Source organism: Salmo salar, chromosome ssa24, assembly GCF_905237065.1.
Source record: "Salmo salar chromosome ssa24, Ssal_v3.1, whole genome shotgun sequence".
Classification (NCBI taxonomy): domain Eukaryota; kingdom Metazoa; phylum Chordata; class Actinopteri; order Salmoniformes; family Salmonidae; genus Salmo; species Salmo salar.
This window is the reverse complement of record NC_059465.1, coordinates 23,079,234-23,091,287: the sequence shown is the minus strand read 5'-3', so window position 1 is coordinate 23,091,287 and position 12,054 is coordinate 23,079,234. Positions and strand designations below refer to the sequence as shown.

The 12,054-nt window shown below is 39.7% G+C and overlaps 1 protein-coding gene across 10 annotated transcripts in view; it reads left to right on the top strand.

Moving 5' to 3' along the window:
• The window catches only part of rimbp2b (RIMS binding protein 2b), a 141,741-nt gene that overhangs the window by 100,891 nt on the left and 28,796 nt on the right, over positions 1 to 12,054 (top strand). For all 10 annotated transcript variants that reach the window (XR_006761750.1, XM_045706804.1, XM_045706809.1 and 7 more), the window contains one exon: positions 10,671 to 11,738. Coding sequence is in view for 9 of the 10 variants with exons in the window: in XM_045706804.1 (XP_045562760.1) it covers positions 10,671 to 11,738 (1,068 nt within the window). In the remaining variant the exon portion in view is untranslated. The remainder of the gene's footprint in view (positions 1 to 10,670; positions 11,739 to 12,054) is intronic.

The window sequence follows — 12,054 nt, the reverse complement described above, 5'->3', positions numbered from 1 at the left end:
TTAATACTGCTTACTGCTCTTCACTGAGTGTTGTTGTTAATACCACTTATTGCTCGTCACTGTGAGTTATTGTTTATACTACTTACTGCTCTTCACTGTGAGTGTTGTTGTTAATACCACTTACTGCTCATCACTGTGACAGTTGTTGTTTATACTACTTACTGCTCTTCACTGTGAGTGTTGTTGTTATTACTACTTACTGCTCGTCACTGTGATTTGTTGTTGTTAATACTACTTACTGCTCTTCACTGTGAGAGTTGTTTATACTACTTACTGATCGTCACTGTGAGAGTTGTTGTTAATACTACTTACTGCTCTTCACTGTGAGTATTGTTGTTGTTAATACTGCTTACTGCTCGTCATTGTGAAAGTTGTTGTTAATACTAGTTATTGCTCTTCACTTTGAGTGTTGTTGTTGTTAATACTACTTACTGCTCTTCACTGTGAGAGTTGTTATTATTACTACTTACTGCTCTTCACTGTGCGTGTTGTTGATAATTCTACTTACAGCTCGTCACTGTGAAAGTTGTTATTACTAGTTATTGCTCTTCACTGTGTGTTGTTAATACTACTTACTGCTCTTCACTGTGAGTGTTGTTGTTAATACTACTTACTGCTCTTAACTGTGGGAGTTGTTGTTTATACTACTTACTGCTCGTCACTGTGAGAGTTGCTGTTCATACTACTTACTGCTCGTCACTGTGAAAGTTGTTGTTAATACTACTTACAGCTCGTCACTGTGAAAGTTGTTGTTAATACTACTTACTGCTCGTCACTGTGAGAGTTGTTGTTATTACTACTTACTGCTCGTCACTGTGAAAGTTGTTGTTAATACTACTTACAGCTCGTCACTGTGAAAGTTGTTGTTAATACTACTTACTGCTCGTCACTGTGAGTGTTGTTGTTAATACTACTTACTGCTCGTCACTGTGAGAGTTGTTGTTCATACTACTTACTGCTCGTCACTGTGAAAGTTGTTGTTAATACTACTTACTGCTCGTCACTGTGAGAGTTGTTGTTATTACTACTTACTGCTCGTCACTGTGAGTTGTTAATACTGCTTACTGCTCTTCACTGTGAGAGTTATTGTTAAAACTACTTACTGCTCGTCACTGTGAGTGTTGTTGTTAATACCACTTACTGCTCGTCACTGTGAGAGTTGTTGTTTATACTACTTACTGCTCTTCACTGTGAGAGTTGTTTATACTACTTACTGATCGTCACTGTGAGAGTTGTTTATGCTATTTATTGCTCGTCACTGTGAGAGTTGTTGTTAATACTACTTACTGCTCTTCACTGTGAGTATTGTTGTTGTTAATACTGCTTACTGCTCGTCATTGTGAAAGTTGTTGTTAATACTAGTTATTGCTCTTCACTGTGAGAGTTGTTGTTATTACTACTTACTGCTCTACACTGTGAGAGTTGTTGTTTTTACTACTTACTGCTCGTCACTGTGAGAGTTGTTGTTATTACTACTTACTGCTCGTCACTGTGAGTTCTTAATACTGCTTACTGCTTGTCACTGTGAGAGTTATTGTTTATACTACTTACTGCTCGTCACTGTGAGTGTTGTTGTTTATACTACTACTTACTGCTCGTCACTGTGAGTGTTGTTGTCTATACTACTACTTACTGCTCGTCACTGTGAGAGTTGTTGTTTATACTACTTTCTGCTCGTCACTGTGAGAGTTGTTGTTAAAACTACTTACTGCTCTTCACTGTGAGAGTTGTTTATACTACTTACTGCTCGTCACTGTGAGAGTTGTTTATACTACTTAATGCTCGTCACTGTGAGAGTTGTTGTTTATACTACTTACTGCTCGTCACTGTGAGTGTTGTTGTTAATACCACTTACTGCTCTTCACTGTGAAAGTTGTTGTTAATACTACTTACTGCTCTTCACTGTGAGAGTTATTGTTTATACTACGTACTGCTCTTCACTGTGAGTGTTGTTGTTAATACCACTTACTGCTCATCACTGTGACAGTTGTTGTTTATACTACTTACTGCTCTTCACTGTGAGTATTGTTGTTGTTAATACAGCTTACTGCTCGTCATTGTGAAAGTTGTTGTTAATACTAGTTATTGCTCTTCACTTTGAGTGTTGTTGTTGTTAATACTACTTACTGCTCTTCACTGTGAGTGTTGTTGTTAATACTACTTACTGCTATTCACTGTCAGTGTTGTTGTTAATACTACTAACAGCCTGTCACTGTGAGAAGTGTTAATACTGTTTACTGATCTTCACTGTGAGTGTTGTTTATACTACTTACTGCTCGGCACTGTGAAAGTTGTTGTTAATACTACTTACTGCTCTTCACTGTGAGAGTTGTTGTTATTACTACTTACTGCTCGTCACTGTGAGTTGTTAATACTGCTTACTGCTCTTCACTGTGAGAGTTATTGTTAAAACTACTTACTGCTCGTCACTGTGAGTGTTGTTGTTAATACCACTTACTGCTCGTCACTGTGAGAGTTGTTGTTTATACTACTTACTGCTCGTCACTGTGAGTTGTTGCTAATACTACTTACTGCTCTTCACTGTGAGAGTTGTTTATACTACTTACTAATCGTCACTGTGAGAGATGTTTATACTACTTACTGCTCGTCACTGTGAGAGTTGTTGTTAATACTACTTACTGCTCTTCACTGTGAAAGTTGTTGTTAATACTACTTACAGCTCGTCACTGTGAAAGTTGTTGTTAATACTACTTACTGCTCGTCACTGTGAGAGTTGTTGTTATTACTACTTACTGCTCGTCACTGTGAAAGTTGTTGTTAATACTACTTACAGCTCGTCACTGTGAAAGTTGTTGTTAATACTACTTACTGCTCGTCACTGTGAGTGTTGTTGTTAATACTACTTACTGCTCGTCACTGTGAGAGTTGTTGTTCATACTACTTGCTGCTCGTCACTGTGAAAGTTGTTGTTAATACTACTTACTGCTCGTCACTGTGAGAGTTGTTGTTATTACTACTTACTGCTCGTCACTGTGAGTTGTTAATACTGCTTACTGCTCTTCACTGTGACAGTTGTTAAAACTACTTACTGCTCGTCACTGTGAGTGTTGTTGTTAATACTACTTACAGCTCGTCACTGTGAAAGTTGTTGTTAATACTACTTACTGCTCGTCACTGTGAGTGTTGTTGTTAATACTACTTACTGCTCGTCACTGTGAGAGTTGTTGTTCATACTACTTACTGCTCGTCACTGTGAAAGTTGTTGTTAATACTACTTACTGCTCGTCACTGTGAGAGTTGTTGTTATTACTACTTACTGCTCGTCACTGTGAGTTGTTAATACTGCTTACTGCTCTTCACTGTGAGAGTTATTGTTAAAACTACTTACTGCTCGTCACTGTGAGAGTTGTTGTTTATACTACTTACTCCTCGTCACTGTGAGTTGTTGTTAATACTACTTACTGCTCTTCACTGTGAGAGTTGTTTATACTACTTACTGATCGTCACTGTGAGAGATGTTTATACTACTTACTGCTCGTCACTGTGAGAGTTGTTGTTAATACTACTTACTGCTCTTCACTGTGAGTATTGTTGTTGTTAATACTACTTACTGCTCTTCACTGTGAGTGTTGTTGTTAATACTGCTTACTGCTCGTCATTGTGAAAGTTGTTGTTAATACTAGTTATTGCTCTTCACTTTGAGTGTTGTTGTTGTTAATACTACTTACTGCTCTTCACTGTGAGTGTTGTTTTTAATACTGCTTACTGCTCGTCATTGTGAAAGTTGTTGTTAATACTAGTTATTGCTCTTCCCTTTGAGTGTTGTTGTTGTTAATACTACTTACTGCTCTTCACTGTGAGTGTTGTTATTAATACTACTAACAGCCTGTCACTGTGAGAAGTGTTAATACTGTTTACTGATCTTCACTATGAGTGTTGTTGTTTATACTACTACTTACTGCTCGTCACTGTGAAAGTTGTTGTTAATACTACTTACTGCTCTTCACTGTGAGAGTTGTTGTTAATACTACTTACTGCTCGTCACTGTGAGAGTTGTTATTACTACTTACTGCTCGTCACTGTGAGTTGTTAATACTGCTTACTGCTCTTCACTGAGTGTTGTTGTTAATACCACTTATTGCTCGTCACTGTGAGTTATTGTTTATACTACTTACTGCTCTTCACTGTGAGTGTTGTTGTTAATACCACTTACTGCTCATCACTGTGACAGTTGTTGTTTATACTACTTACTGCTCTTCACTGTGAGTGTTGTTGTTATTACTACTTACTGCTCGTCACTGTGATTTGTTGTTGTTAATACTACTTACTGCTCTTCACTGTGAGAGTTGTTTATACTACTTACTGATCGTCACTGTGAGAGTTGTTGTTAATACTACTTACTGCTCTTCACTGTGAGTATTGTTGTTGTTAATACTGCTTACTGCTCGTCATTGTGAAAGTTGTTGTTAATACTAGTTATTGCTCTTCACTTTGAGTGTTGTTGTTGTTAATACTACTTACTGCTCTTCACTGTGAGTGTTGTTTTTAATACTACTTACTGCTATTCACTGTCAGTGTTGTTGTTAACCTCTATGGGCAAGGTGGGACGCTGGCGTCCCACCTACGTAACAGCGACTTGCAGCCTGTGGCGCGATTTTCAAAATCTTAAAAATCCTATTACTTCAATTTCTCAAACATATGACTATTTTACAGCTATTTAAAGACAAGACTCTCGTTAATCTAACCACACTGTCCGATTTCAAAAAGGCTTTACAACGAAAGCAAAACATTAGATTATGTCAGCAGAGTACCAAGCCAGAAATAATCAGACACCCATTTTTCAAGCCAGCATATAATGTCACCAAAACCCAGAAGACAGCTAAATGCAGCACTCACCTTTGATGATCTTCATCAGATGACAACCCTAGGACATTATGTTATACAATACATGCATGTTTTGTTCAATCAAGTTCATATTTATATCAAAAACCAGCTTTTTACATTAGCATGTGACGTTCAGAACTAGCATACCCCCGCAAACTTCCGGGGAATTCGCTAACATTTTACTAAATTACTCACGATAAACGTTCACAAAAAGCATAACAATTATTTTAAGAATTATAGATACATTACTCCTCTATGCACTCGATATGTCCGATTTTAAAATAGCTTTTTGGTGAAAGCACATTTTGCAATATTCTAAGTACATAGCCCAGGCATCACGGGCTCGCTATTTAGACACCCGGCAAGTTTAGCACTCACCATAATCATATTTACTATTATAAAAGTTTGATTACCTTTTGTTGTCTTCGTCAGAATGCACTCCCAGGACGTCTACTTCAATAACAAATGTTGGTTTGGTCCAAAATAATCCATCGTTATATCCGAATAGCGGCGTTTTGTTCGTGCGTTCCAGACACTATCCGAAATGGTAAAGAAGTGTCGCGCGCATGGCGCAATTCGTGACAATAAAATTCTAAATATTCCATTACCGTACTTCGAAGCATGTCAACCGCTGTTTAAAATCAATTTTTACGCCATTTTTCTCGTGAGAAAAGCGATAATATTCCGACAGGGAATCTCCTTTTCGGCAAACAGAGGAAAAAATCACAAAGGCGGGGGCGGTCGGGGTCACGCGCATAAACCCAGTGTCCCTTGATCGGCCACTTGAGAAAGGCGATAATGTGTTTCAGCCTGGGGCTGGAATGACGACATTCTGTTTTTTCCCGGGCTCTGAGCGCCTATGGACGACGTGGGAAGTGTCACGTTAGAGCAGAGATCCTTAGTAAATGATAGAGATGGAAAAGAAGTTCAAGAAATGGTCAGACAGGCCACTTCCTGTAAAGGAATCTCTCAGGTTTTGACCTGCAATTTGAGTTCTGTTATACTCACAGACACCATTCAAACAGTTTTAGAAAATTGAGGGTGTTTTCTATCCATATGTAATAGGTATATGCATATTCTAGTTACTGGGTAGGAGTGGTAACCAGATTAAATCGGGTATGTTTTTTATCCAGCCGTGTCAATACTGCCCCCTAGCCCTAACAGGTTTTAATACTACTAACAGCCTGTCACTGTGAGAAGTGTTAATACTGTTTACTGATCTTCAATGTGAGTGTTGTTTATACTACTACTTACTGCTCGGCACTGTGAAAGTTGTTGTTAATACTACTTACTGCTCTTCACTGTGAGAGTTGATGTTAATACTACTTACTGCTCGTCACTGTGAGAGTTGCTGTTAATACTACTTACTGCTCGTCACTGTGAGAGTTGTTGTTAATACTACTTACTGCTCTTCACTGTGAGAGTTGTTGTTGTTACTACTTACTGCTCTTCACTGTGAAAGTTGTTGTTAATACTACTTACAGCTCGTCACTGTGAAAGTTGTTGTTAATACTAGTTATTGCTCTTCACTGTGAGAGTTGTTGTTATTACTACTTACTGCTCGTCACTGTGAGAGTTGTTGTTATTACTACTTACTGCTCGTCACTGTGAGTTCTTAATACTGCTTACTGCTTGTCACTGTGAGAGTTATTGTTTATACTACTTACTGCTCGTCACTGTGAGTGTTGTTGTTTATACTACTACTTACTGCTCGTCACTGTGAGTGTTGTTGTCTATACTACTACTTACTGCTCGTCACTGTGAGAGTTGTTGTTTATACTACTTACTGCTCGTCACTGTGAGAGTTGTTGTTTATACTACTTACTGCTCTTCACTGTGAGAGTTGTTTATACTACTTACTGCTCGTCACTGTGAGAGTTGTTTATACTACTTAATGCTCGTCACTGTGAGAGTTGTTGTTTATACTACTTACTGCTCGTCACTGTGAGTGTTGTTGTTAATACCACTTACTGCTCTTCACTGTGAAAGTTGTTCTTAATACTACTTACTGCTCTTCACTGTGAGAGTTATTGTTTATACTAGTTATTGCTCTTCACTGTGAGTGTTGTTGTTAATACTACTTGCTGCCCTTCACTGTGAGAGTTGTTGTTAATACTACTTACTGCCCTTCACTGTGAGAGTTGCTGTTAATACTACTTACTGCTCGTCACTGTGAGAGTTGTTAATACTACTTAATGCTCGTCACTGTGAGAGTCGTTGTTTATACTACTTACTGCTCGTCACTGTGAGTGGTGTTGTTAATACTACTTACTGCTCGTCACTGTGAGTGTTGTTAATACTGCTTACTGCTCTTCACTGTGAAAGTTGTTGTTAATACTAGTTATTGCTCTTCACTTTGAGTGTTGTTGTTGTTAATACTAATTACTGCTCTTCACTGTGAGTGTTGTTGTTAATACTACTTACTGCTCTTCACTGTGAGAGTTATTGTTAAAACTACTTACTGCTCGTCACTGTGAGTGTTGTTGTTAATACCATGCTTACTGCTCTTCACTGTGAGAGTTGTTGTTTAAACTACTTACTGCTCGTCACTGTGAGTTGTTGTTAATACTACTTACTGCTCTTCACTGTGAGAGTTGTTTATACTACTTACTGATCGTCACTGTGAGAGATGTTTATACTACTTACTGCTCGTCACTGTGAGAGTTGTTGTTAATACTACTTACTGCTCTTCACTGTGAGTATTGTTGTTGTTAATACTACTTACTGCTCTTCACTGTGAGTGTTGTTGTTAATACTGCTTACTGCTCGTCATTGTGAAAGTTGTTGTTAATACTAGTTTTTGCTCTTCACTTTGAGTGTTGTTGTTGTTAATACTACTTACTGCTCTTCACTGTGAGTGTTGTTGTTAATACTGCTTACTGCTCGTCATTGTGAAAGTTGTTGTTAATACTAGTTATTGCTCTTCCCTTTGAGTGTTGTTGTTGTTAATACTACTTACTGCTCTTCACTGTGAGTGTTGTTGTTAATACCACTTACTGCTCATCACTGTGAGAGTTGTTGTTTATACTACTTACTGCTCTTCACTGTGAGTGTTGTTGTTAATACTGCTTACTGCTCGTCATTGTGAAAGTTGTTGTTAATACTAGTTATTGCTCTTCCCTTTGAGTGTTGTTGTTGTTAATACTACTTACTGCTCTTCACTGTGAGTGTTGTTATTAATACTACTAACAGCCTGTCACTGTGAGAAGTGTTAATACTGTTTACTGATCTTCACTGTGAGTGTTGTTGTTTATACTACTACTTTCTGCTCGTCACTGTGAAAGTTGTTGTTAATACTACTTACTGCTCGTCACTGTGAGTTCTTAATACTGCTTACTGCTCTTCACTGACTGTTGTTGTTAATACCACTTACTGCTCGTCACTGTGAGAGTTATTGTTTATACTACTTACTGCTCTTTACTGTGAGTGTTGTTGTTATTACTACTTACTGCTCGTCACTGTGAGTTGTTGTTGTTAATACTACTTACTGCTCTTCACTGTGAGAGTTGTTTATACTACTTACTGATCGTCACTGTGAGAGTTGTTTATGCTATTTATTGCTCGTCACTGTGAGAGTTGTTGTTAATACTACTTACTGCTCTTCACTGTGAGTGTTGTTGTTAATACTGCTTACTGCTCGTCATTATGAAAGTTGTTGTTAATACTAGTTATTGCTCTTCACTTTGAGTGTTGTTGTTTTTAATACTACTTACTGCTCTTCACTGTGAGTGTTGTTGTTAATACTACTTACTGCTCTTCACTGTCAGTGTTGTTGTTAATACTACTAACAGCCTGTCACTGTGAGAAGTGTTAATACTGTTTACTGATCTTCACTGTGAGTGTTGTTTATACTACTACTTACTGCTCGGCACTGTGAAAGTTGTTGTTAATACTACTTACTGCTCTTCACTGTGAGAGTTGATGTTAATACTACTTACTGCTCGTCACTGTGAGAGTTGCTGTTAATACTACTTACTGCTCGTCACTGTGAGAGTTGTTGTTAATACTACTTACTGCTCTTCACTGTGAGAGTTGTTGTTGTTACTACTTACTGCTCTTCACTGTGAAAGTTGTTGTTGTTACTACTTACTGCTCTTCACTGTGAAAGTTGTTGTTATTACTACTTACTGCTCGTCACTGTGAGAGTTGTTGTTATTACTACTTACTGCTCGTCACTGTGAGTTCTTAATATTGCTTACTGCTTGTCACTGTGAGAGTTATTGTTTATACTACTTACTGCTCGTCACTGTGAGAGTTGTTGTTAATACTACTTACTGCTCTTCACTGTGAGAGTTGTTGTTGTTACTACTTACTGCTCTTCACTGTGAAAGTTGTTGTTGTTACTACTTACTGCTCTTCACTGTGAAAGTTGTTGTTATTAATACTTACTGCTCGTCACTGTGAGAGTTGTTGTTATTACTACTTACTGCTCGTCACTGTGAGTTCTTAATACTGCTTACTGCTTGTCACTGTGAGAGTTATTGTTTATACTACTTACTGCTCGTCACTGTGAGTGTTGTTGTTTATACTACTACTTACTGCTCGTCACTGTGAGTGTTGTTGTCTATACTACTACTTACTGCTCTTCACTGTGAGAGTTGTTTATACTACTTACTGCGCATCACTGTGAGAGTTGTTTATACTACTTAATGCTCGTCACTGTGAGAGTTGTTGTTTATACTACTTACTGCTCGTCACTGTGAGTGTTGTTGTTAATACTGCTTACTGCTCTTCACTGTGAAAGTTGTTGTTAATACTAGTTATTGCTCTTCACTGTGAGTGTTGTTGTTAATACTACTTGCTGCCCTTCACTGTGAGAGTTGTTGTTAATACTACTTACTGCTCTTCACTGTGAGTGTTGTTGTTAATACTACTTACTGCCCTTCACTATGAGAGTTGCTGTTATTACTACTTACTGCTCGTCACTGTGAGTGTTGTTGTTAATATTACTTACTGCTCTTCACTGTGAAAGTTGTTAATACTAGTTTTTGCTCTTCACTGTGAGTGTTGTTGTTAATACTACTTACTGCTCGTCACTGTGAGAGTAGTTAATACTACTTACTGCTCTTCACTGTGAGAGTTGTTTATACTAACTGCTCGTCACTGTGAGAGTTGTTAATACTACTTAATGCTCGTCACTGTGAGAGTCGTTGTTTATACTACTTACTGCTCGTCACTGTGAGTGTTGTTGTTAATACTATTTACTGCTCGTCACTGTGAGTGTTGTTGTTAATACTGCTTACTGCTCTTCACTGTGAAAGTTGTTGTTAATACTAGTTATTGCTCTTCACTTTGAGTGTTGTTGTTGTTAATACTAATTACTGCTCTTCACTGTGAGTGTTGTTATTAATACTACTTACTGCCCTTCACTGTGAGAGGTGTTAATACTGCTTACTGATCTTCACTGTGAGTGTTGTTAATACTACTTACTGCTCTTCACTGTGAGTGTTGTTAATACTACTTACTGCTCTTCACTGTGAGTGTTGTTGTTAATACGGCTTACTGCTCTTCACTGTGAGTGTTGTTGTTAATACTACTTACTGCGTCTCACTGTGAGTGTTGTTGTTAATACTGCTTACTGCTCTTCACTGTGAGTGTTGTTGTTAATACTGCTTACTGCTTTTCACTGTGAGTGTTGTTGTTAATACTGCTTACTGCTCTTCACTGTGAGTGTTGTTGTTACTTACTGCTCTTCACTGTGAGTGTTGTTGTTAATACTACTTACTGCTCTTCACTGTGAGTGTTGTTGTTAATACTATTTACTGCTTTTCACTATGAGTGTTGTTGTTAATAGTAATACTTACTGCTTTCTCTCTGTTTCTCAGGAGAGCTGCTGGATGGACAGCAGGGACTTGTCCCTTCCAACTTTGTGGACTTTGTTAAGGATGAGAAGATGCCCTCTGCTCAGCACAGGGACGGGGCCAAAGAGTCAGGCTACCTCAGTAGTAACCACAGCAGCCTGGGCTCCACAGGACTGGGCAGCATGGGTCTGAGCAGCATCAGCAGCCTGCTGTCTGACAGTAAACTGGACCTGGGCCCTAGCCTAGATAGAAACCTGGAGAGAAACCTTGAGAGAAACCTGGGGAGCAACCTCAGTTCCACTCTGGGTTCCACTCACGGTTCCACTCTGGGCAGCCACATGGGTTCCACTCTGGGTTCCACTCACGGTTCCAGTCACGGTTCCACTGGACTGGGTTCCAGTCTGAGCAGCACTCTGACCAGTCTGGGCAGCAGTAGTCTGGGCATGGACTTCCTGGGCTCCATGGGTTCCTGCAGCAACGGGACAGGGACCCTGGATGTCAGCATTGACGAGATTGGTGAAAATATTGTGCCTTACCCTCGCCGTATCAATCTGATCAAACAGCTGGCCAAGAGTGTGATCGTGTGCTGGGACCCTCCGGTGGTGCCGCCCGGCTGGGGCTCCATCAGTGGCTACAATGTCCTGGTGGACAAGGAGGTGAGGATGAGCGTGCCCTTTGGGGGCAAGACAAAGTCGCTTATCGAGAAACTTAACCTGGCCACCAATACCTATCGCATCTCGGTGCAGAGCATCACAGAGCGGGGCCCGTCTGACGAGCTGCGCTGCACTCTACTGGTGGGGAAGGATGTGGTGGTGGCACCTTACTATCTGAGGGTAGACAACATCACACAGGTCTCTGCTGAGCTCTCCTGGCAGCCTAGCAACAGCAACTACAGCCACACCATCTTCCTGAACGATGTTGAGTATGACATGGTGAAGGCAGGGGCCTACAAGTACCAGTTCTTCCAACTGAAGCCCATGACCGTTTACAAGGTGAAGGCCGTGGCGCGGACACACCAGATACCTTGGCAGATGCCCCTGGAGCACAGGGACAAGAGGGAGATCTCTGTGGAGTTCTGCACCCAGCCTGCAGGTCAGCCCACCAACTATCTCTCCCTTTCCGACATCATTAAAACCAGTGGAGGCTGCTGGGGAGGACAGCTCAAAATAATGGCTGGAATGGAGTGAATGGAATGTTATCAAACCCATGTAAACCACGTGTTCGATGCGTTTGATATCATTCCATTTATGCCGTTCCAGCCATTACTATGAGCCATCCTCCTCTTGGCGGCCTCCACTGGTTAAAACACACACTTAGTCATCAGGTGGCATTTTGCATAATTGTAAATGCTTTCAGGTCTCCCAAAGAGGTGTACTCAGCATAACTGGCCTGGTTGTTTGTCTCTTCA